The 22,670-nt window shown below is 40.2% G+C and overlaps 1 protein-coding gene across 6 annotated transcripts in view; it reads right to left on the bottom strand.

Annotated features, from left to right (window-relative positions):
• The window catches only part of cacna2d3a (calcium channel, voltage-dependent, alpha 2/delta subunit 3a), an 807,750-nt gene that overhangs the window by 540,941 nt on the left and 244,139 nt on the right, over positions 1-22,670 (bottom strand). For all 6 annotated transcript variants that reach the window (XM_059649881.1, XM_048547899.1, XM_048547901.2 and 3 more), the window contains one exon: positions 21,305-21,364. In XM_059649881.1, coding sequence (XP_059505864.1) covers positions 21,305-21,364 — 60 coding nt within the window. The remainder of the gene's footprint in view (positions 1-21,304; positions 21,365-22,670) is intronic.

Below are 22,670 nucleotides of genomic sequence, written 5' to 3'. Positions count from 1 at the left end.
TAAACCTGTTAGACTATAACCTAGAGTTGTGTGATTTTTGACCTTGTTTGAACTTTGGTGTCATCGCATTGGTCCAGGTGAGTGCAAAACCAAAAGGTTTGCTAAACTTTCTTCCTTTTCAACAGTATTCAAGTTTTGTGTGACCAAAGTGATTGCTTGTCATCACTCTAGCAGATTGCTTAATATAAGTAAACTAGACTTGGATACAGGTAATACATTTTTGGTGTCTGCAGATTATACTATTTATGACATTGTCAGATTTTGTTAGTAAAATGGCCACAAGATTCAGGAGGACAGAGGCAGACAGGCAAAATATTGTCTGGTAAATGCAACTTAATGAGAATAACTGTGAAGTGATGGCCTTACTGGGAGAACCTACCTGGAGAGGCAGCATAATCTATTAATGGGAAACATTCCTAAATAGGAGTACTGAGTTCAAAAAACATGAAAGTAATGCTAAATCTTTACAAATCTACATCAAACATGTAGGAGTGAAACAGACAGCTCATTCAAAGAACCAGCACAGGCATGGTGAGCTGAAAAATTTCTTCCTGCACTGTAAGATTACATTATCTAACCACCATGATGTTTGATACAGGTTTTCAATGTCAGCATGACTAAATTTGTGCCAAAATTCCAACAGTAAAATTGTACTCAGAGGTAGTATGTCAAGTTCAAAATTAAATATCATCCTATTAGTCTCTACAGACAGATTGAGAAAAATAAATTCTCTATTTTGATAAATATTGTAGGCAAATTTAGATAGACTCAGTCACATATTTCTCAGTTAAAACGTCACATTGTGAGTATGTACAAATCTTGAACTGTAAGCAGCATTTACATATGTTATATGTTAATCCTTCATGGATCAAGATTAACAATATAACTGGAATCTGGTTTGGTTACATTGGAGACTTGTTATGAATGATAGCTTTTTCACAGATGGTAACTCATTTGTAATTGTATGTCATATTTCCAATACATTACCCAGTAATAAAATGAGTCAAAGGAACTTTTGTCACTAGTCATAAATTTGGTGACTGATCACCCAAATTTCTAGAAAAAGTGCTTATTTTCCAGGATCATTTTGTCATTACACATTTATGGCTTTTAAGTAGGAAAACCCCAACGAGAAGTCATCTTCTAGATATAGTCTTCAAGTGGAATGGGATTAGATTATGTGAAATCGTTAAGCTAGGGAAAAATAAATTTTATTGTATTTTGTTGTGCACGCAGACAAGTGCTTTCAGGCTGATGCTAACCTGCACAGTTCCCTACATTTGCCCCAGACACGGCTTTGTGAGCAAGGACCTGGAAATCCTGTTGGACAGAGTGGGGAAGAGGTGGGGCATCATTTACCCCCTGGGCTAGCAACAGAGACCATGACAGCAGACATACTAGCCTGATTGAGATCATCACTTAGCATAGTGCAGTCTCAGTTGCCTAACAGATTGGACAACAATGTATTTTTTGTTTTTTCTTTATTCATTGGTGGGACATGGGTGCCATTAGCTAGACCAGCATTATTGTGAGTTCCTACCTGCCCCTGAGAAGGCTGTGGTGAGCTGCCTTCTTGAACAGCAGAAAGACATTCTGTAGGTAAACCCAACTATGCAGTAAAGGAAGAAATTCCAGGATTCTGACCCAGCAACAGTCAGAATGTTGAGATAACAAAGTTTGAAGCTGGATGAACACAGAAGGCCAAGCAGCATCTCAGGAGCACAAAAGCTGATGTTTCGGGCCTGGACCCTTCATCAGAGAGGGAGATGGGGAGAGGGTTCTGAAATAAATAGGGAGAGAGCGGGAGGCGGACCAAAGATGGATAGAGGAGAAGATAGATGGAGAGGAGAGTATAGGTGGGGAGGTGGGGAGGGCATAGGTCAGTCCAGGGAGGACGGACAAGTCAAGGGTGCAGGATGAGGTTAGTAGGTAGGAAATGGAGGTGCGGCTTGAGGTGGGAGGAGGGGATAGCTGAGAGGAAGAACAGGTTAGGGAGGCGGGGATGAGCTGGGCTGGTTTTGGGATGAATGGTGGGGGGAGGGGAGATTTTGAAGCTTGTGAAGTCCACATTGAAACCACTGGGCTGCAGGGTTCCCAAGCAGAATAGGAGTTGCTTTTAGGAAGTGAACTATATGGAGTGTTTCTTTTACCTCGCAAATCCTTTAGTTCTCTGATCTTTTCCTTTAGGTTCTTTTACTTCTTCACAGGAGGCATAGAGCAACTGGTTCACAAACTATAAGGTCTTCAACTTACCAAGTGAAAGTAACAGCTGACAAAAACCTGTGGGAATCAATAAACTGGCTTTCTGCAGGCTCTAGGTACTTTATTGGAAAAAGAAGCATGTCCTTTCAGCAGTTTAAAGGCTTCTGCCTATATTGTCTACACCCACAGTCTGTTCAATTATCCACGAGACAATCAGCTAATTGTTGTCAGGCTGGTGGTTTTTGGCATCCACAACTAAACATAATTCCACAATCCAGTCAGCTGTGTGCTGTCGCCAACTGAGTCTCACTTTGTATATACATTCTGAAGCCATGATGTCTCCTCTTAAACCTTTACCCAATACTTGCAAAGCATAGTGTAAACATGACTTACAATGGGTTTCAGTAATTTACTTTGTAAAAGTACAGCAATTACTTTCTCAGTCCTTTATTGTAAAACAGTCATTTTCCGAATTCGGTCCACAATCAAAAATAAAGCAAAATAAAAGGAAACAATCTCCACAATACAGTGAAACAATTTACCATCATGAGATCTTCCAACAAAGCTATGTTCAGGGTTTCTACGTTTCTCCAAAATAGCTTTATTTTGTTGCATACGAACATTTGTCCTCCATGTTTTTATTTATTAATTCAGAATGGCACCGTGATTGTGAAGATGCATTTCATCTTGGTTTCTTTCAAAGAGAGATTTTGAACTGTAGGCAGTGAGTTGGCTCTTCCAAGCCAATAAAGTGAACAGCTTGTGAGGCCTTGGTTTTCTTTTTAAATTTGGAACAATAAAAGCAGCCTGAATGGCTGGCATCAAGTCGCCACAGAACCAGGATTTTAGTTTAGCTTTCAGTAATTGTTACGGCTTTGAACTTGATTGTGGAAGCTGCCATACCTCTCTTTCTATCAGAGTTTTCTCTTGGTGTCCTTTTCTCCTTGACGGGAGAAATATCGCACGTGAAACAATCTATTTTACTGAATTTTCTTTGCCAAGGCTGTGCTTATGAGAAAACAAGGTGTGGAGCTGGAGGAACACAGCAGGCCAGGCAGCATCAGAGGAGCAGGAAACCTATCGCTTTGGGTCTGGGCCCTTCTTCAGAAATGGGGGAGGAGAAGGAGGCACAGATATAAATACAGAGGGTGGGCAATGATAGAAGGTGGATAGTGGAGTGGATAGGTGGGAGAGAAGATGGACAGGCCAAGGAGGGGGGAAGAAGCTAGTAAAGGTAAGTGTAGGTAGGACGTGGGGGTGGGGGTTAGTCTGTGAGGCTGGAGGACTGGATCGTGGGAGAGAAGATGGACAGGTCAAGGACGCGGGGGTGAGAGGGGGGACTGGTCTTGGGATGAGGATGGGGGTGAGGAGATTTTGAAGCTATTAAACTCTACATTGAGACTTTTGAGTTATAGGCTTCCAAGGTGGAATATGAGGTGCATTTCCTCCAGTTTCCAGCTGGCATCATTGTGACACTGGAAGAGGCCCAGGATGGACATATCATTCACGGAGTGGGAGGGGGAGTTGAAGTGATTTGCGACTGGGAGGTGTTGTCATGTAACACAAACCAAGCATAGGTGCTCTACAAAATGGTCTCTGAGCCTCCTCTTGGTCTCCCTGATGTACAGGAGACCACATCAGGAACAGCGAATACAATATACCACATTAGCAGACGGGCAGGTGAACATCTATTTAATGTGGAAGGTTTTTCCTCAGACCTGAGATGGGGTGAGGAGGGTGAGCTAGTGGCAGGTGTAGCACTTCCTGTGGTTGCAGGGAAAAGTGCCAGGGGTGGCGGGGCTGGTGGGGAGTGTGGAGCGGACGAGGGAGTCACGGACAGAGCAGTCACTCCAGACGGCAGATAAGGGTGGGGAGGGAAATATATCTTCATAGTGGGGTCAGGTTGTAGGTGGTGGAAGTGGAGGAGAATGATGCCTTGAATCCGGAGGTTAATGGAATGATACATGAGGACAAAGGGGTTTCTGTCATTGTTTCAGCAGCCTTTCCACCTTCTATCACCTATGATAGGGTTATCCCCCCTCTCTATTTATTTGAGTCCCCGTCCCCTCTCCCATTTCTGAAGAAGGGTCTAGAAGTGAAATGTTAGCTTTCTTGCTCCTCTGATGCTGCCTGGCCTGCTGTATTACTCCAGCTCCACACCTTGTTATCTCAGACTCCATCATCAGCAGTTCCTACTAACTCTAAGTGTGCTCATGGGATGTTGTTATATTGGAACAGTTGCTGTTTAGTTGTTAAATCATTTCTAATTCTGTTAAATTTTCTAATAGAGTGAAAGTAATACAAATTGTTCTTTGTTTTGCCTGTATTTTAACTGCAGGATAAGAATAAAGTGTGTTTTGCTTAAAACTGTGTTCTGTAACCAATTGAATTGCATCTAAAATATAGCACCTTACAAGATAATAAAATGTGAGGCTGGATGAACACAGCAGGCCAAGCAGCATCTCAGGAGCATAAAAGCTGACGTTTCGGGCCTAGACCCTTCATCAGAGAGGATGAAGGGTCTAGGCCCGAAACGTCAGCTTTTGTGCTCCTGAGATGCTGCTTGGCCTGCTGTGTTCAACCAGCCTCACATTTTATTATCTTGGAATTCTCCAGCATCTGCAGTTCCCATTATCTCTGATACTATAGCACCTTACACTTGCCTTTAAATAAGATAAAAGTAAGGGTCTAGGCTACCTCCTTGAAATACCTGAAGGGTGTTTGGTCTGGTCCATAACAGTGATATAAAATATGGACTACTGATCTGTGAATTCCATTAGCTTATTTAATACCTATGTCTTTCATAGATGGGAATGCTTTTTTATAGAAAAAGAGATGAATACACTTGATCAATGTGGCAGTAGAGTTACCTAACCCATACAGGTTGTCCAAGTTTCATGGGACCAGTATAAATTGAACAAAAAACAATGTGAGCTGAAATTATCATTTTTCCTCAGGACAATGAAATCAGTCAATAAGATTCCAAGGAAATTACAGAAAGGTTCTCACCTTCATTTGATTTATACCAGGATGAAAATCTCACATGTTTGAGATATACCAAATACTGGAATTACCTGTATGGAAATAACAACAATGACATATATAGAAAAGCAAACACCTTATGTGTCAAGAAGTTTTTTTTGGCAGGCCGTGAGAGATGAATTTGAGAAAACACAACTGAAGACAAGCTAATAAAGTGTGGAGCTGGATGAACACAGCAGGCCCAGCAGCATCTCAGGAGCACAAAAGCTGACGTTTCGGACCTAGACCCTTCATCAGAGACGATGAAGGGTTTAGGCCCGAAACGTCAGCTTTTGTGCTCCTGAGATGCTGCTTTGCCAGCTGTGTTCATCCAGCTCCACACTTTATTGTCTTGGATTCTCCAGCATCTGCAGTTCCCATTATCACTGAAGACAAGCTGACAGGACACTCTCTCTCTCCCTCTGTCTTCGTCCCAGTAAGGAAAGTGCCCAGGTCAGAGGCACTGACTAGAAAAGTCATCAGAGTACCAACTACTTAAAAAATAAATGAAACTTTTGGTACTGCTAATTGCATTAAAGAATTCAACTAACCCTGACTGTGGTCTCAGGATAAAATCTTACGCTTCAAAAGACTCTACACTGCATATTCCTTTATCTTCTTCTGTATTGGGCATTATTGTGTGTATGCTTTATATCAGGTAATATTTTTCTCCTCAGGATCATAAGATAATAAATTTACTCTTTACTTATCTCAAAGAAACCTAGTAATTAGGTACGTATTACTCATATTAACAATAATTAACAATACTTTACCTGAACAGAGCTAAAAAGTTCTTACAACTTTGTTTTGACCAACTGAGGAAGCCGGGTATAGAGGAGCCAGTTCACTCTTTCTCACCTGTTCATAATAACAGGTTCACATTCTATGTTTTCTGTCACATGTTCCTTCATATATTTTCCAGTGATTATCTTACTTCAATGTTCTAAAATTAAGACCCATCGCTATCTTCTACTCTCATTGACTTATTCTTTCGCAGAATCTCAAAACCATTGAACTCTCCAGCCCCCCTCAGCTTTCAGTTCTATTTCCAGTTCTCTGCTTTTGAAACCTCAAGCTAGCTGCCATTTGGTTAATATTTCCTTCGTTTATTTTCTCTATCTGTAACGATCAGTACTTCCAAAATTCATTTTAACACATTACATCTAATCCTACAGTATTCCAAAAGAAAACAAATACCAAGCACAGAAAATACTAGTAATGCAAAATTCATGAATTTATTTTGGAAGAAGTTCAATTTTTGAATTACAGCTAAAATGGGAAATATGTATGCTCTCTGCCTTTCATATGCATATATATTTCCATGTCATAGGCTTGAATTGTGCAGAAGGATACCCTTCGCCTTTGTTAGCAAAAAGCATTATGATAATTTGCTGCATGGAATCATTGTTCTCGCAATGAACATAATGAGTGTTCAATTTTATCACAGTATGAGGCTCACTAAGTATAACAATTGAACTGCACATGCAGTACAATAGTTCACATTGCAGCTGTTCTCGACAATGAACAACATTTCATTTCTCTCAATCTCATGAAAGTAGCAAATCAGCTGGGTGACTGCCTGAATTCTTCCTCCTTTAAAATTAAATTTATCTACAAAAATGAGATATCTTTGCAATAAAATATTGTCTGGATATATAATTGATGAGAATTGAACTGTTATTAAGTAAAATCGTATACTTTTAACGTGTACTGAGAGGACCATAAACACTTTCAGATCAAAGCTTCATTGCATGAAGGGATGGCAGACGAAATTACAGCAAAATTCTGCATGCAACAAATGTTCATATTCCCTCAGATGGAAATGTTCATATAGTGCAATTGTTATGAATACACTCACTGACCATTCATATGAAACTGTTAACAATGGAGTTGGAGAGTGGAACTCAATATTTTTGGAATTCTTAAATGTGCAAGGTTCATAGATAAAATGTGCTTGGCACTAGATTTAATAAGAAATGCAATGAAACTGGAACAGTCAGCGATATTGCTCACTGTAAAACTTGAGATTGCATTGCAGTAAAAAGAATCTGTAAAAACAATCAGCAAATAGCATTATGAGGTACGTTTCAGACACTGTTTAAATAGGGTGTTACTCAGGAAAAGGAATGAAAACATGATGAATAAAACAACTTGTAACAAAGGAAAAAGTTATGCTGAAAAAACTGCAGAACAGTAGCAGATACAAGGATAATGTATATGTGGAACTTTTAATTTAAGGATGAAACTAATTAGTGGAAATTAGTAGTTGAAAAGAGGGTACACTGGCTGGGCCCAAATACAGACGCCTGTAGTGGTACTTCATGTAGCAATTAATCTTATGAAGGTGTAGGCAAGATAGATGAAGAAATGTTCACAGTTAGAATAAGGTATAGTGAACCAGAGGACTGACCTGCCAGTATTAACAGGTTTTCCAGTGGTAGATTTGTAATCACGTATACACCCATCATCTTACAAAAAGAAGTACATCTTATGCTCAGTTTTCATTGTTGGACTGCAGATGGATGCTAAATTGCAAAGCTTAAATTGTTAGTAAAATAAGGCAGAAATATTTCTATCAGAGACCAAAATTTTGAATATGAATAAGGATAGCAATAGCTGGCTGCGTCTGAACCTGTATAAAATAACAAATCCTGCTAATACATCTCAAATTATCTTAGGCATTATTTAATAATTAAGCTTTCACGAGCTTTCCTTTGTTTCTGTACTTTAAACACTTAAGCTTAAATAATTTTATTGATATGGCATATCTCTTGCTCCCTCAGCTACATTCTCATTAAGTTGCTATCCAAATTCTTCTACAAGCTAATTACTGTTATAAATGGCTCCCTCCTCTAAGCTACTATGGCCCCACTCCAAAAATCTCATCCTTGCCCCTTTGTGGCAAAATAGCATCAGGGCAAGTTAAACATGAAATCACAGCAGTGGGTAGCCAATAAGGCTGGTTAAGATGCCTATTGAGGACAATCTTGTCAAATTTCCATGTTGAGCTGTTCTCAGGTTTTCCATCCAGGTTCACCAGAAAACTCCTGTCCCTTTGCCACTGCTGAGCCTCCAGAGCTGCCAGTCCTCTGACTGGTCTAGCAGCATTAAAAACCTGTCTGTTCAGCTAGACCAGAACTGAACATGGAGACATGAACTGGCCCCTAAAAGAATTGCTGATGTGTTCCCACTGCCTGTCAATGTGCATATGTTTCTGAATTGTGGTTTCACCCCAGCCCCATGATCAGTGTTGGGCATATGGCACTGGGCTATGTCAATATCATACCTGCAGCAAGTGCCAGAATTTACGTATCCATCACACTGCAAGCAATGGCCATGTATGCAAGTTAAAGGCGGGGTCAGTCCTTGTGAGATGAGTAGGGACGACAGCCTGTTGGAGGGTATTGACATAGTCAGCAGTCATTGTCTCATGCCAAACCAAGGAATTGGCCACAGTCAATCAGAAACTTGGTCCTACCAAAGCCTGGAATTCTACGTTATCACAGTCCAGGGACTGGGCCAAAGTCAGTCCAGCAGGTCAAGTGCAACCTGACCTTACAGATGGGTCAGTCAGAGTGCGACGGGCCCATCAGTGGTCATGGTCAGTCAGGGCTGTCTTGCCAACTCAGTCCTAGAGACATGAACAATACTTGTCAGCGGATTTACCAAGGCCTGTCCAAGGAATCTAAAGAAAAGCAGGCAGATCAATCTGGGGTTGGGCTCCAATGCACCGTCTTCCTGAGGGAATGGTGATAGTGATAGGGATCAATTGGAGACTGAATGTCATAGTGAATCAGAGAGTAGTTGAATGGGGGTTCAAATGTGTCACAGTAATGTAGGCTTCTATGGGTGGCATGTGTAGATCAACAAAGTCATGGGAATATCCAAGTCACGCGTTCTGGAAGTAAAGTGCGCACATCAATGGTTATATAAAGGTGCTCAAGGGGCCTTGAAGCAGGGAAAGCCTGCAAGTCACTCACCCTGAAGTGGAGTTGGAACCCTACCATTCCAGGTGAAAAGTCAACTGCATAGTAACTACACAAAATGGCTGACAATACATGTGGACTGAGTGGAGTAAGTTACTGTGTTTTTAAGTGGAATGAAACCTTTGGAAGTGGAAACCCTAGGAGCAAGTTCAGTAAATCTAATGATTCAGTAACGCCACCAATCTGGCTTCAATTGAAACTTCATCAGCAGTTCAATCACTGTTCAAGAACATATATTGAAATCTATGGACTCAGCTACCATGCCCAATAGATGTGTGCGTAGATTGCCTTCGCTTCATATCAGCTAACCAACTGTAATGAAAATAAAGCACCTAAAAACAGAAGCTAAATTTTGCCTTTTCACAAACACATTCCACAGCTCGTACTGGAAGGCAATGCTTTATACTTGCTGCATTAGCACACCAAAATGTTCTTACAGAGGGATATGGTCTGTGATGTGGATGGGAGCCTTTTCTTTGTTGGGTGGTGGTGGTGGAAGGGTGGGGAGTAGTGCTATCATGGAATTCTACCCCAACTGTATCGTGAAAACTTTGACTGTGCAATGTATATTTGGAAAATATGACATATGACAGAGCTCCTCCTGGAGGAATACAAATGCCATCCTTCAGAAGCCTCCATGTTGCACGTGTGAAAACCAAACACGAGGCTTCAATTTGTTGGATATGAAGGCTCAGGTTTTCCTTCAATAAAATTGTGTTATCTTTCTCACATCCCCAAAGATTATCTGCTCACAATTCTCACGTGGAGATTTTCTTCACTGGGTTCCTTGTGGCCTGGGTGCAATAGAAGACAACAACTAAAAGTTTTTCAGCAAACCTAGCAAGAACAGTAACCTCTAGCAACTGTTGCACAGCCTCCACAGGAAGAATCAGCTGGTCAAGATTGTCAAGGAGATGGAATTATACTCTGAGACTCCATATCTACAGGGCTTGCTGTCATTTACTAATATCTGAAAGATAGTGCAGGTTCTAGTTAGGGATATGCAGGCCGTCCATCATCACTGAACTGTGACATCGATTGGAGTAGGAGTAGTGCTCAGAAGTGTGGCCATCCTATCCCAGTGGCAGTCAAAGATACATCTGCCTGAATTTTTAGGTCAGTGGCTCATTGATGGGGTAACCAGGTTTCCTGTTTGCTAGCTCTACTAAACACCTCGAAATGCATTTGGATGTTAGTGATGCCATTTTTTCCAAGAACACAGCTTAATAAAGTAAGTCAAGCAGCTTGGCCTGTGGGATTCTCCATCAATCACTCATTTCCTCTAGCAGAAATCCCCATTAATCACTCATTTCTCCAGCAGAAATCCCCATCAATCACTCATTTCCTCTAGCAGAAATCCCCATTAATCACTCATTTCTCCAGCAGAAATCACCATCAATCACTCATTTCCCCCAGTGGGATTCTCCATCAATCACTCATTCCCTCCAGCATAAATCTCCATTAATCACTCAATTCACCCAGTGGGACTCGTCATCATCACTCATTTCCTCCAGCAGAAATCCCCATCAATCACTCATTTCCTCCAGCAGAAATCTCTATCAATGACTCATTTCCTCCAGTGGGATTCTCCATCAATCACTCATTTCCTCCAGCAGAAATCCCCATCGATCACTGATTTCCTCCAGCAGAAATCCCCATCAATCACTCATTTCCTCCAGCAGCAATCTCCATCAATCACTCATTTCCTCCAGCAGAAATCCCCATCGATCACTCATTTCCTCCAGCAGAAATCTCCATCAATCAGTCATTTCCTCCAGCAGAAATCCCCATCAATCACTCATTTCCTCCAGCAGAAATCCCCATCAATCACTCATTTCCTCCAGCAGAAATCTCTATCAATGACTCATTTCCTCCAGTGGGATTCTCCATCAATCACTCATTTCCTCCAGCAGAAATCCCCATCGATCACTGATTTCCTCCAGCAGAAATCCCCATCAATCACTCATTTCCTCCAGCAGAAATCCCCATCAATCACTCATTTCCTCCAGCAGGAATCTCCATTAATCATTCAATTCCCCTAGTGGGACTCACCATCATCACTCATATCGACCAATGGGACTCCCCCTTTTCATTTGATTCCCCCAGGGAGATTCTTCATCATCTTACTTCCTCCAATGGGAATCCCCATTGTCATTTATTTTCCCCAGTGGAATTCTTCATCATCACTCATTTCCCACAGTGAGACTTTGCATTATCACTCACTTCCGCCAGTGGGATTTCTCATCATCGCTATTGACCATACCCATGCCACTTTGAGAGTGCTGTACCTCTACCGCACTGGGATTGCACAACGGAAGCCAGCCCCTTTATTCCCAGAGCTGACATAAAAGTTAAAAAAAGTAAGATATGGAAGTCAACAATTTACCTGTCTAATAGACTCAGATTACAGAAAACGTGGAGCAGGTTTCTGTACTTAACAAGAATTACTACTTATTACAAATCAACAGATTCTAATTACATGTAAACAACTGTGAACTATACACGTATAACTCTAATAGTTAAAACTTTAATCCTCTTTAAAACTTACCCTTTACGCACATTCCTATGTACAAACATCCTTCAGGGGTCCTTCCCTTATTTGGCATGTTATTCTTGCTGTTTAGATTTGGTGTGGCTTCCTGTCCTGAATTTCCACTGAGTTTGTTGTGCCTTTTCATCGTTAGTCTGTGTCTCCTTGTGGCTGCTTTGACGTCGGTCTGTGACTCTATGAGGATTTCCTTTGGCATGGGAGTCCAACCCGGATTCCAACAGTGGAGGGGTTGGGTCAACAAGCCCAGAGCCATGATACTGCCTAATATCTCCTTTTTTTTCAAATTTATTTCTTCTTCCATCTAGAAGGACAAGGGCAGCAGACATATGGGAACACCATCACCTTCAAGTTCCTCTCCAAGCCACTCACTATCCTGACATGGAAATATGTCACTACTCCGTAACTGGGTCAAATTCCTGGAATTCCCTCCCTAATGGCATTGCCTGCAGTGGTTCAAGAAGGCAGCTCACCACCACCTTCTCAAGGGCAACTAGGGATAGGCAAGAAATGCTGGCCAGTCCGTGACGCCCATATCCCACGAATGAATTTTTTAAATTATACTATCGTGGAAGGACTGTTATTCTGAACTTTTTATTTCATTACTTTTCAAATTTATTACTGCAATTTTGTACTTTTGAATGTCTGGACTTATTATGCCTTAATTTCTTTTCCCAAGAGTTTGTATTCAAGCATTTGTACCTCGGTACCTTTGTACCAAAGATGGTGCCAAAAGTGGCAACTTGCAACCTTTCCACTGTACTCACGTTAGTACATGCGACAATAAAGCTAATTCAATTCATTCACAATTTATCAAAAGGTTCAAATGTGCTTTAGATGGTATGGATATAACAAGGATTCTCTAAATTTAAGGTTGGCCTTGCCAGTGAGATTCATGTCTCAAGGCAGAAGAAAGAAGTGCAGTTAAGAATCTGTAATATACTGTTTGAGACTGTGGTGAAAATAGGTTCTCAATGAGGCTTTCAAAAGGGATTTGAATAATTATCTGAAGAGAAAAATTGCAGGGCTTCAAGGAAGTCCGGTTTAGGGGTTAGTGAGATTGGCTGTGTTGGTCCAACAGAAAGTCAGCACAGCTACTTGTTTGTAGCTATGCTGTCAGCATTCTATCGTCACAGCACTATTATTACCATCATCAGTCATAAAACAATCCAGCAGAAAAATGCTATTTTTTTCCATGTCTGCATTCATATTGCGCTTTCATAAAGTTGCAACTAATTATTAAGGATGCAATTACAGAACGTTTCAAAATTATTAAGGTAATCACTCAGAATCAATGTTGCATCATGAAAGGAAAGTTGCATCTGACTAATTTATTAGTGCTTTTTGAGAAAGTCACAACCAGAGTGGATAGAGGGAAATCAGTAGATGTGTTGTATTTGGACAAACAGAAGGTGTTTGACAAGGTACCTCACGAAAGGTTAAGTCATAACATAAACTCTCACAATGTTGGAAGTAGTATATTGGCCTGGGTAGAGAGTTAGCTCATGCGGCAGGAAATAGTAAGTAGGGATACGGAGTTCGTTTTCAGGTTGGCAATTTGTGACCACTGGGATTTCACAGGGATCACTGCTGGGACTGCAAATATACATCAGTGACTTGGATGAATGAAGTGAATGTACTATGACAAAATTTGAAGATGGCACAGAAATAGTTTAGACAGACACAAATAACTTGCAGAGCGCGATTGAAAGGTTAAGTAAATGAGCAAAAATTTGGCAAATGGAGGCGTGATATGGGAAAATGCAAAGTTGTTCATTTTGAAAGGAAGAATAAAAGAACAGAATATTATTTAAATAGAGAAAAACTACAGAAAGCTGCAACACTAAGAGGCTTGGGGGCACTTATGCATGAAACTAAGAAAGCTCACACACAGGTGCAGCAGGTAATCAGGAAGGTTAATGGGTTATAAGAATTTTAGGGAAATCTTACTGCACTGTATAGAATGAGACACATCTGGAGTACTGAGAGTAGTTTGGGTCCACTTATATGAGAAAATGTGGCATTGGAAACAATTCAGAGAAGGTTTACTTAAATGGTCTCTGGTAAGGAGCTGGTCTTATGAGCAAAGGCTAAACAGTTTGGGACTGCACTCATTAGAATTTAGAGGAAAGAGAGGTGATATCATAGATTCATAGAGCCATTGGAAACAGACCCTTTGGTCTACCCAGTCCATGGCAAGCATAATCCAAACCTAAACTAGTCCCACCAGGCTGCAACCAGCTTGTAACTGATGTCCATTTCAAGCCCACCGACTCCCACCCACCCTCCTGCAAAAATTCCATCCCCTATTCCCAATTCCTCCACCTCCGCCGCACCTGCTCCCACGATAAGAAATTCCACTCCCGCACATCCCAGATGTCCAAGTTCTTTAAGGACCGCAACTTTCCCCCCACAGTCATCGAGAACGCCCTCGACCGCGTCTCCCGTATTTCCCGCAACACATCCCTCACACCCCGCCCCCGCCACAACCGCCCTAAGAGGATCCCCCTCGTTCTCACACACCACCCTACCAACCTCCGGATACAACGCATCATCCTCCGACACTTCCGCCATTTACAATCCGACCCCACCACCCAAGACATTTTTCCATCCCCACCCCTGTCTGCTTTCCGGAGAGACCACTCTCTCCATGACTCCCTCGTTCGCTCCACACTGCCCTCCAACCCCACCACACTCGGCACCTTCCCCTGCAACCGCAGGAAATGCTACACTTGCCCCCACACCTCCTCCCTCACCCCTATCCCAGGCCCCAAGATGACATTCCACATTAAGCAGAGGTTCACCTGCACATCTGCCAATGTGGTATACTGCATCCACTGTACCCGGTGCGGCTTCCTCTACATTGGGGAAACCAAGCGGAGGCTTGGAGACCGCTTTGCAGAACACCTCCGCTCAGTTCGCAACAAACAACTGCACCTCCCAGTCGCAAACCATTTCCACTCCCCCTCCCATTCTCTAGATGACATGTCCATCATGGGCCTCCTGCACTGCCACAATGATGCCACCCGAAGGTTGCAGGAACAGCAACTCATATTCCGCCTGGGAACCCTGCAGCCATATGGTATCAATGTGGACTTCACCAGTTTCACAATCTCCCCTTCCCCTACTGCATCCCTAAACCAGCCCAGTTCGTCCCCTCCCCCCACTGCACCACACAACCAGCCCAGCTCTTCCCCCCCACCCACTGCATCCCAAAACCAGTCCAACCTGTCTCTGCCTCCCTAACCGGTTCTTCCTCTCACCCATCCCTTCCTCCCACCTCAAGCCGCACCCCCATCTACCTACTAACCTCATCCCACCTCCTTGACCTGTCTGTCTTCCCTGGACTGACCTATCCCCTCCCTACCTCCCCACCTCCCCACCTATACTCTCTCCACCTATCTTCTTTACTCTCCATCTTCGGTCCGCCTCCCCCTCTCTCCCTATTTATTCCAGTTCCCTCGCCCCATTCCCCTCTCTGATGAAGGGTCTAGGCCCGAAACGTCAGCTTTTGTGCTCCTGAGATGCTGCTTGGCCTGCTGTGTTCATCCAGCCTCACATTTTATTATCTTGGAATTCTCCAGCATCTGCAGTTCCCATTATCTCTGCTCCTAGCCCATATCCCTCCAAACTTTTCCTATTCATGTATCTGTGCAAGTGTCTTTTAAATGTTGTAATTGTACCCGCATCCACCACTTCCTCAGGAAGTTCATTCCACACGCGAACCACCCTCAGTGTAAAAAATTTACCTCATGTCTTTTTTAAAATCTCTCTCTCCTCTCACCTTAAAAATGTGCCCCTTAGCCTTGAAATTCCCCCACCCTATGGAAAAGACAATATCCAGTAACTTTCTCTCCACCTGTCATTATTTTATGAACTTCTATCAGGTCGCCTCTCAACCTCCTATGCTCCAGTAAAAAAAAGTCTCAGTCTATCCAGCTTTTCTTTGTAACTCAAATCTTCCATACCTGGCGACATCCTAGTGAATCTCTTCTGAACCCTCTCCAGCGTGATAATATCCTTCCTATAGCTGGGTGACCAGAACTGAACACAGAATTCCAAAGGAGGCCTTACCAATGTCCTGTACAACCAAACATAACATGCCAACTCCCATACTCAAAAAGGACTGAGCAATGAATGCAAGCATACCTAATGTCTTTTTGACCACCCTGTCTATACAAGACGCAAACTTTAGAGAATTATGTCCTCACACGACTAGGTTCCTCAGTTCTACAACACTGCCTAAGGCCCTACCATTAATTGTATAAGCCCTAGCCTTGTTTCATCAAAATGCAATACCTCACGTTCATCCAGATTGAAATCCATCTGCCACTTTTCAGACAATTGAACCGTTTGATCAAGATCCCTCTGTAATCTTAGAAAACCTTTTTTATTGTCTCCCATGCCACAACTTTTGGTGTTATCCACAAACTTACTAACCATACCTTCTATTTTCACTTACAAATTACATACATAAATGAAAAACAAAAGAGGACCCAGAAACAATCCCTGCAGAACACTGCATCCAGAAAGCAACCCTCCTCCACCACTCTCTAATTACTGCCATGAGATCAATTATGTGTCCAATTGGCAAGCTCACTCTGAATCCCATGTGACCTAACTTTACTAATTAGTCTATTATGTGGATTCTTGTCAAAGACTTTACTAAAATCCAAATAAACAACATCTACTGCTCTGCCACTGTCAATCCTTTTGGTAATTTCCTCAAAAAATTCAATCAAGTTTGTGAGACATGATTTTCTTCGCACAAAACTATACTGACTATCCCTAATCAATTTTCGTCTCTCTAAATGCCCATAAATCCTATCTTTTATAATCACCTCCAACAATTTACCCACAATCAAAGTTAGACTCACAGATCCATGGGTCCCTGATTTCTCCTTATAATCTTTCTTAAAAAGCTACAACATTAGCCACCCTCCAGTCATCAAGGACCTCACTGCAGTTGTAGATGACACAAATATTTCTCTTAATTTTCTCTCCAACTTCCCTCAATGTTCCGGGGTACATTAGATCAGATCCCAAAGATTTATCCACCTTTATGTCCTCTAAGAACTCCCAAACTTTCTTTTTTGTAATGTGAAATGTTTTTAAAACATCAAAGTTTATTTCTCTGCTTTCTCTTGGATCTGTTTCTTTCTCCATTATAAAAACTGACACAAAATATTCAGTTAGTATCTTTCCCATCTCCTGGGGTTCAACATTCGTAGAAATACATTAAGAAATGTATTTCTTAAGAATTCCACTACACTCTTTATATTGATTAAGAGATTCAATTGAACCAAGTTCTCTATATCTAAAATGAGATTCTCCTTTATTCTTGACTAGAACCTCAATATCTTTTTTTTAAATGCTTTGTTCCTTAACCTTACCATCATTACCCTTCACTTTAACAAGAACATAATGACTCTGAGCTATTGTAATCACAGTGTTGAACATCCCCACTTGTCAGATGTCCTCTTACATCTAACAGTCTACGCCAAGCACCTTTTGAAAGTATTTGTCTCATACCATTAAAATTTGCCTTACTCTAAGTTTAACTTTTATGGAAGGCTTATCCTCTTCCATAAATATTTTGATACTAATAGAATTATGATCACCAGATCCAAAGTATTTCCCCATGCTTACTTCAGTCCCCTGCCCTGACTTATTGCCCAAAAGAAGGTCCAGCTTTGCTCCTTTTCTACTAGAAGCATCCACATACTGATGAAGAAAATTTCCTTGAACACATTTGATAAAATCTTCATCATACATACCTTTAACACTATGGTAGCCCCAGTTAATGTTTGGAAAATTAAAATACCCCATTATATTTAAATTAGTATGCTTATATATATCTGAGCTCTCCCTATATATTTGTTTCTCAATTTCCCTCTTACTGTTGGCATCCTAATGTATGTGGTATTGTATTGCTTAATCAAAAATATAAAACCCCAGCACCCCCTCCTTTCTTGCCTCCATTTCGATCTCTCCTGTAACATCTAAAACAGAGATTCTTAAGGCGCTTAACAGGATAAATACTGAGAAGGTACTTCCCCTCATGGGAGAGTGTAAAGCCAGAGGGCATCAGAATTAAGCGATGCCAATTTAAGACTGAGGTGAGGAGGAATTTCTTCTGAGGGCTGTGAGTCTTTGAAACTCCTTGCCAGAGAGAGCTGTAGGGGTAGACAATGTGTGCAATTAATGCTGAAATAGATTGATTCTTAATTGGTATAGGTATGAAGGATTCTGGGGAATGAGCAGGAAATTTGATGTGAAGAGTGTTGGGTCAGCCCTGATTCTATTGAATGGCGGAGTAGGCTCAAGGGGCTGAACAGCCTATTCCAGTTGCTATTTCTTATGATCTTATGTCTTGTGCTTTATACTTTCACTGTGAAGTACTCTAACCCAACATTGGCTCAGATGCAATTACAAAAATGTTATTTGCAGATAAAACACCTAACATTACATCAAGAAAAACAGTATGTGGGTGGATTGCTGGAAGGCTCCTTGTTTGTGAAATGACAGATGTAGTCAATTATAGGTCGTATTACAAATCATTAACAAGTTAAAGATGGTATAATTATCATTTTCTTTAAGACAAGGAGCTGAAATTCATCTTAAATTGCTTTGCATTTGTAAGAAATAGGTGCAAGTATGAATGGCAGCATAAGTTATTACAATTGCAAAAACTTGAATAAAGTTTAAACTCTCCTGCAGTTATGCTGGCTTGTTATTAATTATTTTAAGCTTACTTTTGTCTGTTGAGGCTGCAGAGAGAAAAAACAAGCTGAGTCATAATCAGCCAATAAGACAAATTTGAACAACTTTCATGGATTGGAATAAACATCTGGATAATTTTGACTAAAATTAAGATTCCTATAGGAAGATGGCCACACAGCACTTCTTAAGAGTTTCTTTATTGGCCACAACATTGTTCTGTCAACATAAAGATCTAGGTCGACATTTTCCATTCAAGTTTCCTATGTTGTTGTCACAGTGCAATACCATTCTGTTGCCATAGGATGATTCCTTGGAGAAATCTTTTTTAAACTTTGTCTCTCAACTCGACCACCATTTTTTTCACTTGATCTAGTTTTTTTTTGTTTAATGCATCTTATATTGTACCTCATATATATACTTTTTGGACTAGATTAAACCCATCAAAATATATTCAGAAGATACTGTAGACCCTACTATTTTCTTATTTTGAAGGTAAGTATAAGGTGTATTCAGATGCAATTTAATTGATCAATCTACTCGATGCAAAACACACTTTATTCATATGCTATGGTTAAAATACAACAAAAAGAAGAAAAATCTGGAATAACTTAACTCTATTGGAAGCCTTAACAGAATAATAGATTATTAACTACTACAAATGAATTGTTCCAATATTGTAACAGCCAGTAAACACACCCTTGGCAAAAGGCAAGTTAAGAAATACAGATTTTCTCACAGATAATTCTCCAGTCCAGGTGATAGAGTTAAACCCCAACAGCAGCTACTGAAAAACCAAGAACAATTGAAAATCCTGGTTCTGTGAGAGCTTGGCTACACCCATTCAGGCTGTACCCACTGTTCCGACGTTTTAAAAAAAAACCCAAGGACTTACAACTTATTTACTCTAGTGGCTATGCATTGACTGCTTCTACCTCCACCTTAAAACCGCTCTTCAAAACAAAATACACCTCTTAAAGCCATAGTATTTTCACAGCACTTACTAATGTCCGTATGCTCCTACCTCTTTCTGCTCATGTTGTGGTTTCCAAGTATCATTCCCTTTTTATGAGTATAGAATTACTTAAGTACAGGTAGACAAATTAAAATTCATCCTGTTTAATCACAGAATTATTCAATGGCACAGGAGAGAACGTGGCTATTTGACCCATCATGCTAATTTGTTGAAGGGATTCTCCAACTAGCCCTCCCATTCTCCTTCCCTTCCCCATAGCCTGGCAATTTTTGTTTCCTTTTTGAAAATTTATACATTTCTACTTTGAAAGTTACCATTGCCTTTACTATCCCTGCCCTTTTAGGCGATGCAATTCAGATCACAAAAATGCTCTGGGTAAACATTTCCCCATCATGTCGTTTCTGGCTCTTTTGCCAATTACCTAAAACAAATCGCCCTTTTAGGCGATGCAATTCAGATCACAAAAATGCTCTGGGTAAACATTTCCCCATCATGTCGTTTCTGGCTCTTTTGCCAATTACCTAAAACAAACTGGGCATCCGTGCTAGTAGCAAAGCAAATAGCATGCCAAGGAAAGCAAATGTTATTCAACAGAATAATAGTACACTTGTAACTTGCTTTTGTTGCAATACGATTATAAATGAAACTTCTTATCCTATAGTTAAGTAGATTTTCCCAGGTTCTGCACAGAGAAATAAAAGTTATCTTCTTACTTTAATTACAGTGTACTTTGCATACAATTGTTTCCCATTCATTTACTGCTATCAATAAATTTGAATATTATTCTACTTCAAATGTTCATGACACTGCTTTCCAGTATCCATTTAACACACCTACAGGATTGTCTACCGTCATCTCTACATCCACTAATCTTAGGGCATTTACTGGGAAAGAAGAGGCATTGCAACGGCATCCAAATAACTGGCGGGCAAAATGAATCCTCTATCTACAAAACAACTAGTTTTTCCATCCTGAAAATACAGTTTGTAGATGTAATTATGAATTACAATACATTCAAAACATTATTATCCACTAATGCAAACCAAGTTACATTAGTAATAATATAGAAATATTGATGGGGTATATTTCAAACTTAGTGCTAGCAAAATATTAAGAAAGTTTAACTTAATAATTGTGGTATCTTTGTGCAAAAATCACACTTGAACAATTGATATTATGAATTTTTAACTTTAAAAAGCATATTTCATCACATACATCATGTAAAAATTGACCTTTTTTCAGGGATCAAAGGTGAAAAACTTTAGAACTAAAAGTATAAACTTTGAGTTGTCAAAGTAAAGGTACTAAAGGGCATAATATCAGGAAATAAGTGAATAAATGTTCAATACTTAATTTTGAGAAATCAGTTATATTTTGCAATATTATGAAATCACTAAATGCCAGATAATTAATGTGAATTCTTTGACTTTGTTGAGTTTTACTTTATTCCATTCCAATGTCCTTTCATGGAATTTCAGTTGGGCCCAAAGTAAACCTTTCAAAACATCATCCGTGTAAAAATCAACTCCCTAACTTTTGGCCTCAACAGATTAGCTCAAACATTTGACTTTTACTTGTATATGCAGAGACTCTGATTTTTTTTTCAATTGAATTACTTTGTTAGAATAAGTTTCCAAGGATTTTTTTTTATATTTCTTGAGAGTAGACTCTTAAAAATCACACAAACAGTCATAGGGACAAAGCAGAAAATGATGTAATGTTCCCTTTAGGCAAGCAGCTTAAGAGCCTATTTTAAATCACTGAAACAGTCCAGCATCCATACAGTTTTTCAGTTATGATATTGATTAATTATTGAAGATAAACTGACCAGTACATCTGTGTTACACTTACCTCCAAATCTGATTTATATTCATGCTCCAAGTGAGCATTTTCAGCAGCTTCAACCAGGCGCTGTGAAAAAGAAAAACAATGTATCCATGTTAGACAAGCTAATTTCACTTTCATGTTATTTTATGTTTTTGTCCCTGCATTGAAACATAATCCATGGTCACAGGCATAATCTTTATACATGCAAGTCAGAAATGTTTCCAGGAAGCGAACAAACTGGTGAGCAGGATTTATCACACAAATATTTAGTTGGAGAAAAACTACACTTATAATTTGGATTGTTAAACTCATGCCTATTTCAAGAAGATGCCTGAGGTGCCCACCTCATGGCCTCCATCAAAACACTAGAGACTCAGGCATCAGCTGGCCAACTATTAAGACGTTAGCATTGTTTTCTTGAATAATGGAGCAGTCAAAATTGTTAAATGTGCTACTCTTAAATGATGCTAGATTCAAACTGGAAGAAATGTCAGATGCCATTGAAACACAAAGTGGTGAACTTCTTTTTATTTATTCATTACACCCACGCCTCAGTCAGCTGAATTGTTTCTTACAAGACAGCCTAGAACAAGATTTTCATTGCTGAAGCAATATTTTGTAGTCATTTGAATGAAAAGCGACTAGTCAGGAAAAAGAGTAATGATAGGGGTTGAATGAGAGAAAGATGTCTGAATGTGAACCAACAGTTAAGGTGAAAGATCATCACCACAAGTGATTGACATGGTTATCAGGGAGAGTCAATCAAATATGGCACATACTTAATCAAGATATTTGGTAGTGGAAAGACTAGGTTTGTAAATATATATCAAGTTTTACCTTCAGATGTTCGTGAAGGAGGAGGAAGTGGAGAAGATTCAAATGAGTTTACTGAACTGAATAGTTGGGAAACAAGTAGAATATCAAAGGTCATCCCAACAGTTCGGATCCATATCCAAGTCAGACAGAGATGTCTTGTGAAGGGGAAATCCATCTAAGTTCAGGGGCAAAATCATTTCCTTGTTAAAGAAAATGTACAAAAGCAGAAATCACTGAAGAAATTCAGCAGGTCTGGCAGCATCTGTGGTTATAAAACAGAGTTAACATTGAGTCATCTGATTCTTTTTCAGAGGAACAGTTATTTTCACACCACAGATGCTGCCAGATCTGCCGAGTTTCTTAAGCAATTCCTGTTTTTGTTTGTTTCATATCGCCAGCATTCACAGTTCTTTGTGTTATGGACCAGGCGAAACTCCTCAAAAAATTCAGAAGATAGTCAAAACTGCATCTTTTATTTCTTATTTTTCAGGAAACTATAAGCTGCTGCATTCCAGATGCAATTCAAGTGGTTAAATTGCTGGATTCAAAGAAAAATACACTATATTTATCCACT

The sequence above is a fragment of the Stegostoma tigrinum genome, chromosome 11 (genome assembly GCF_030684315.1).
Source record: "Stegostoma tigrinum isolate sSteTig4 chromosome 11, sSteTig4.hap1, whole genome shotgun sequence".
NCBI lineage: Eukaryota > Metazoa > Chordata > Chondrichthyes > Orectolobiformes > Stegostomatidae > Stegostoma > Stegostoma tigrinum.
Note: the sequence above shows the minus strand (reverse complement) of the source record. Positions and strands in the feature narration are given on the sequence as shown.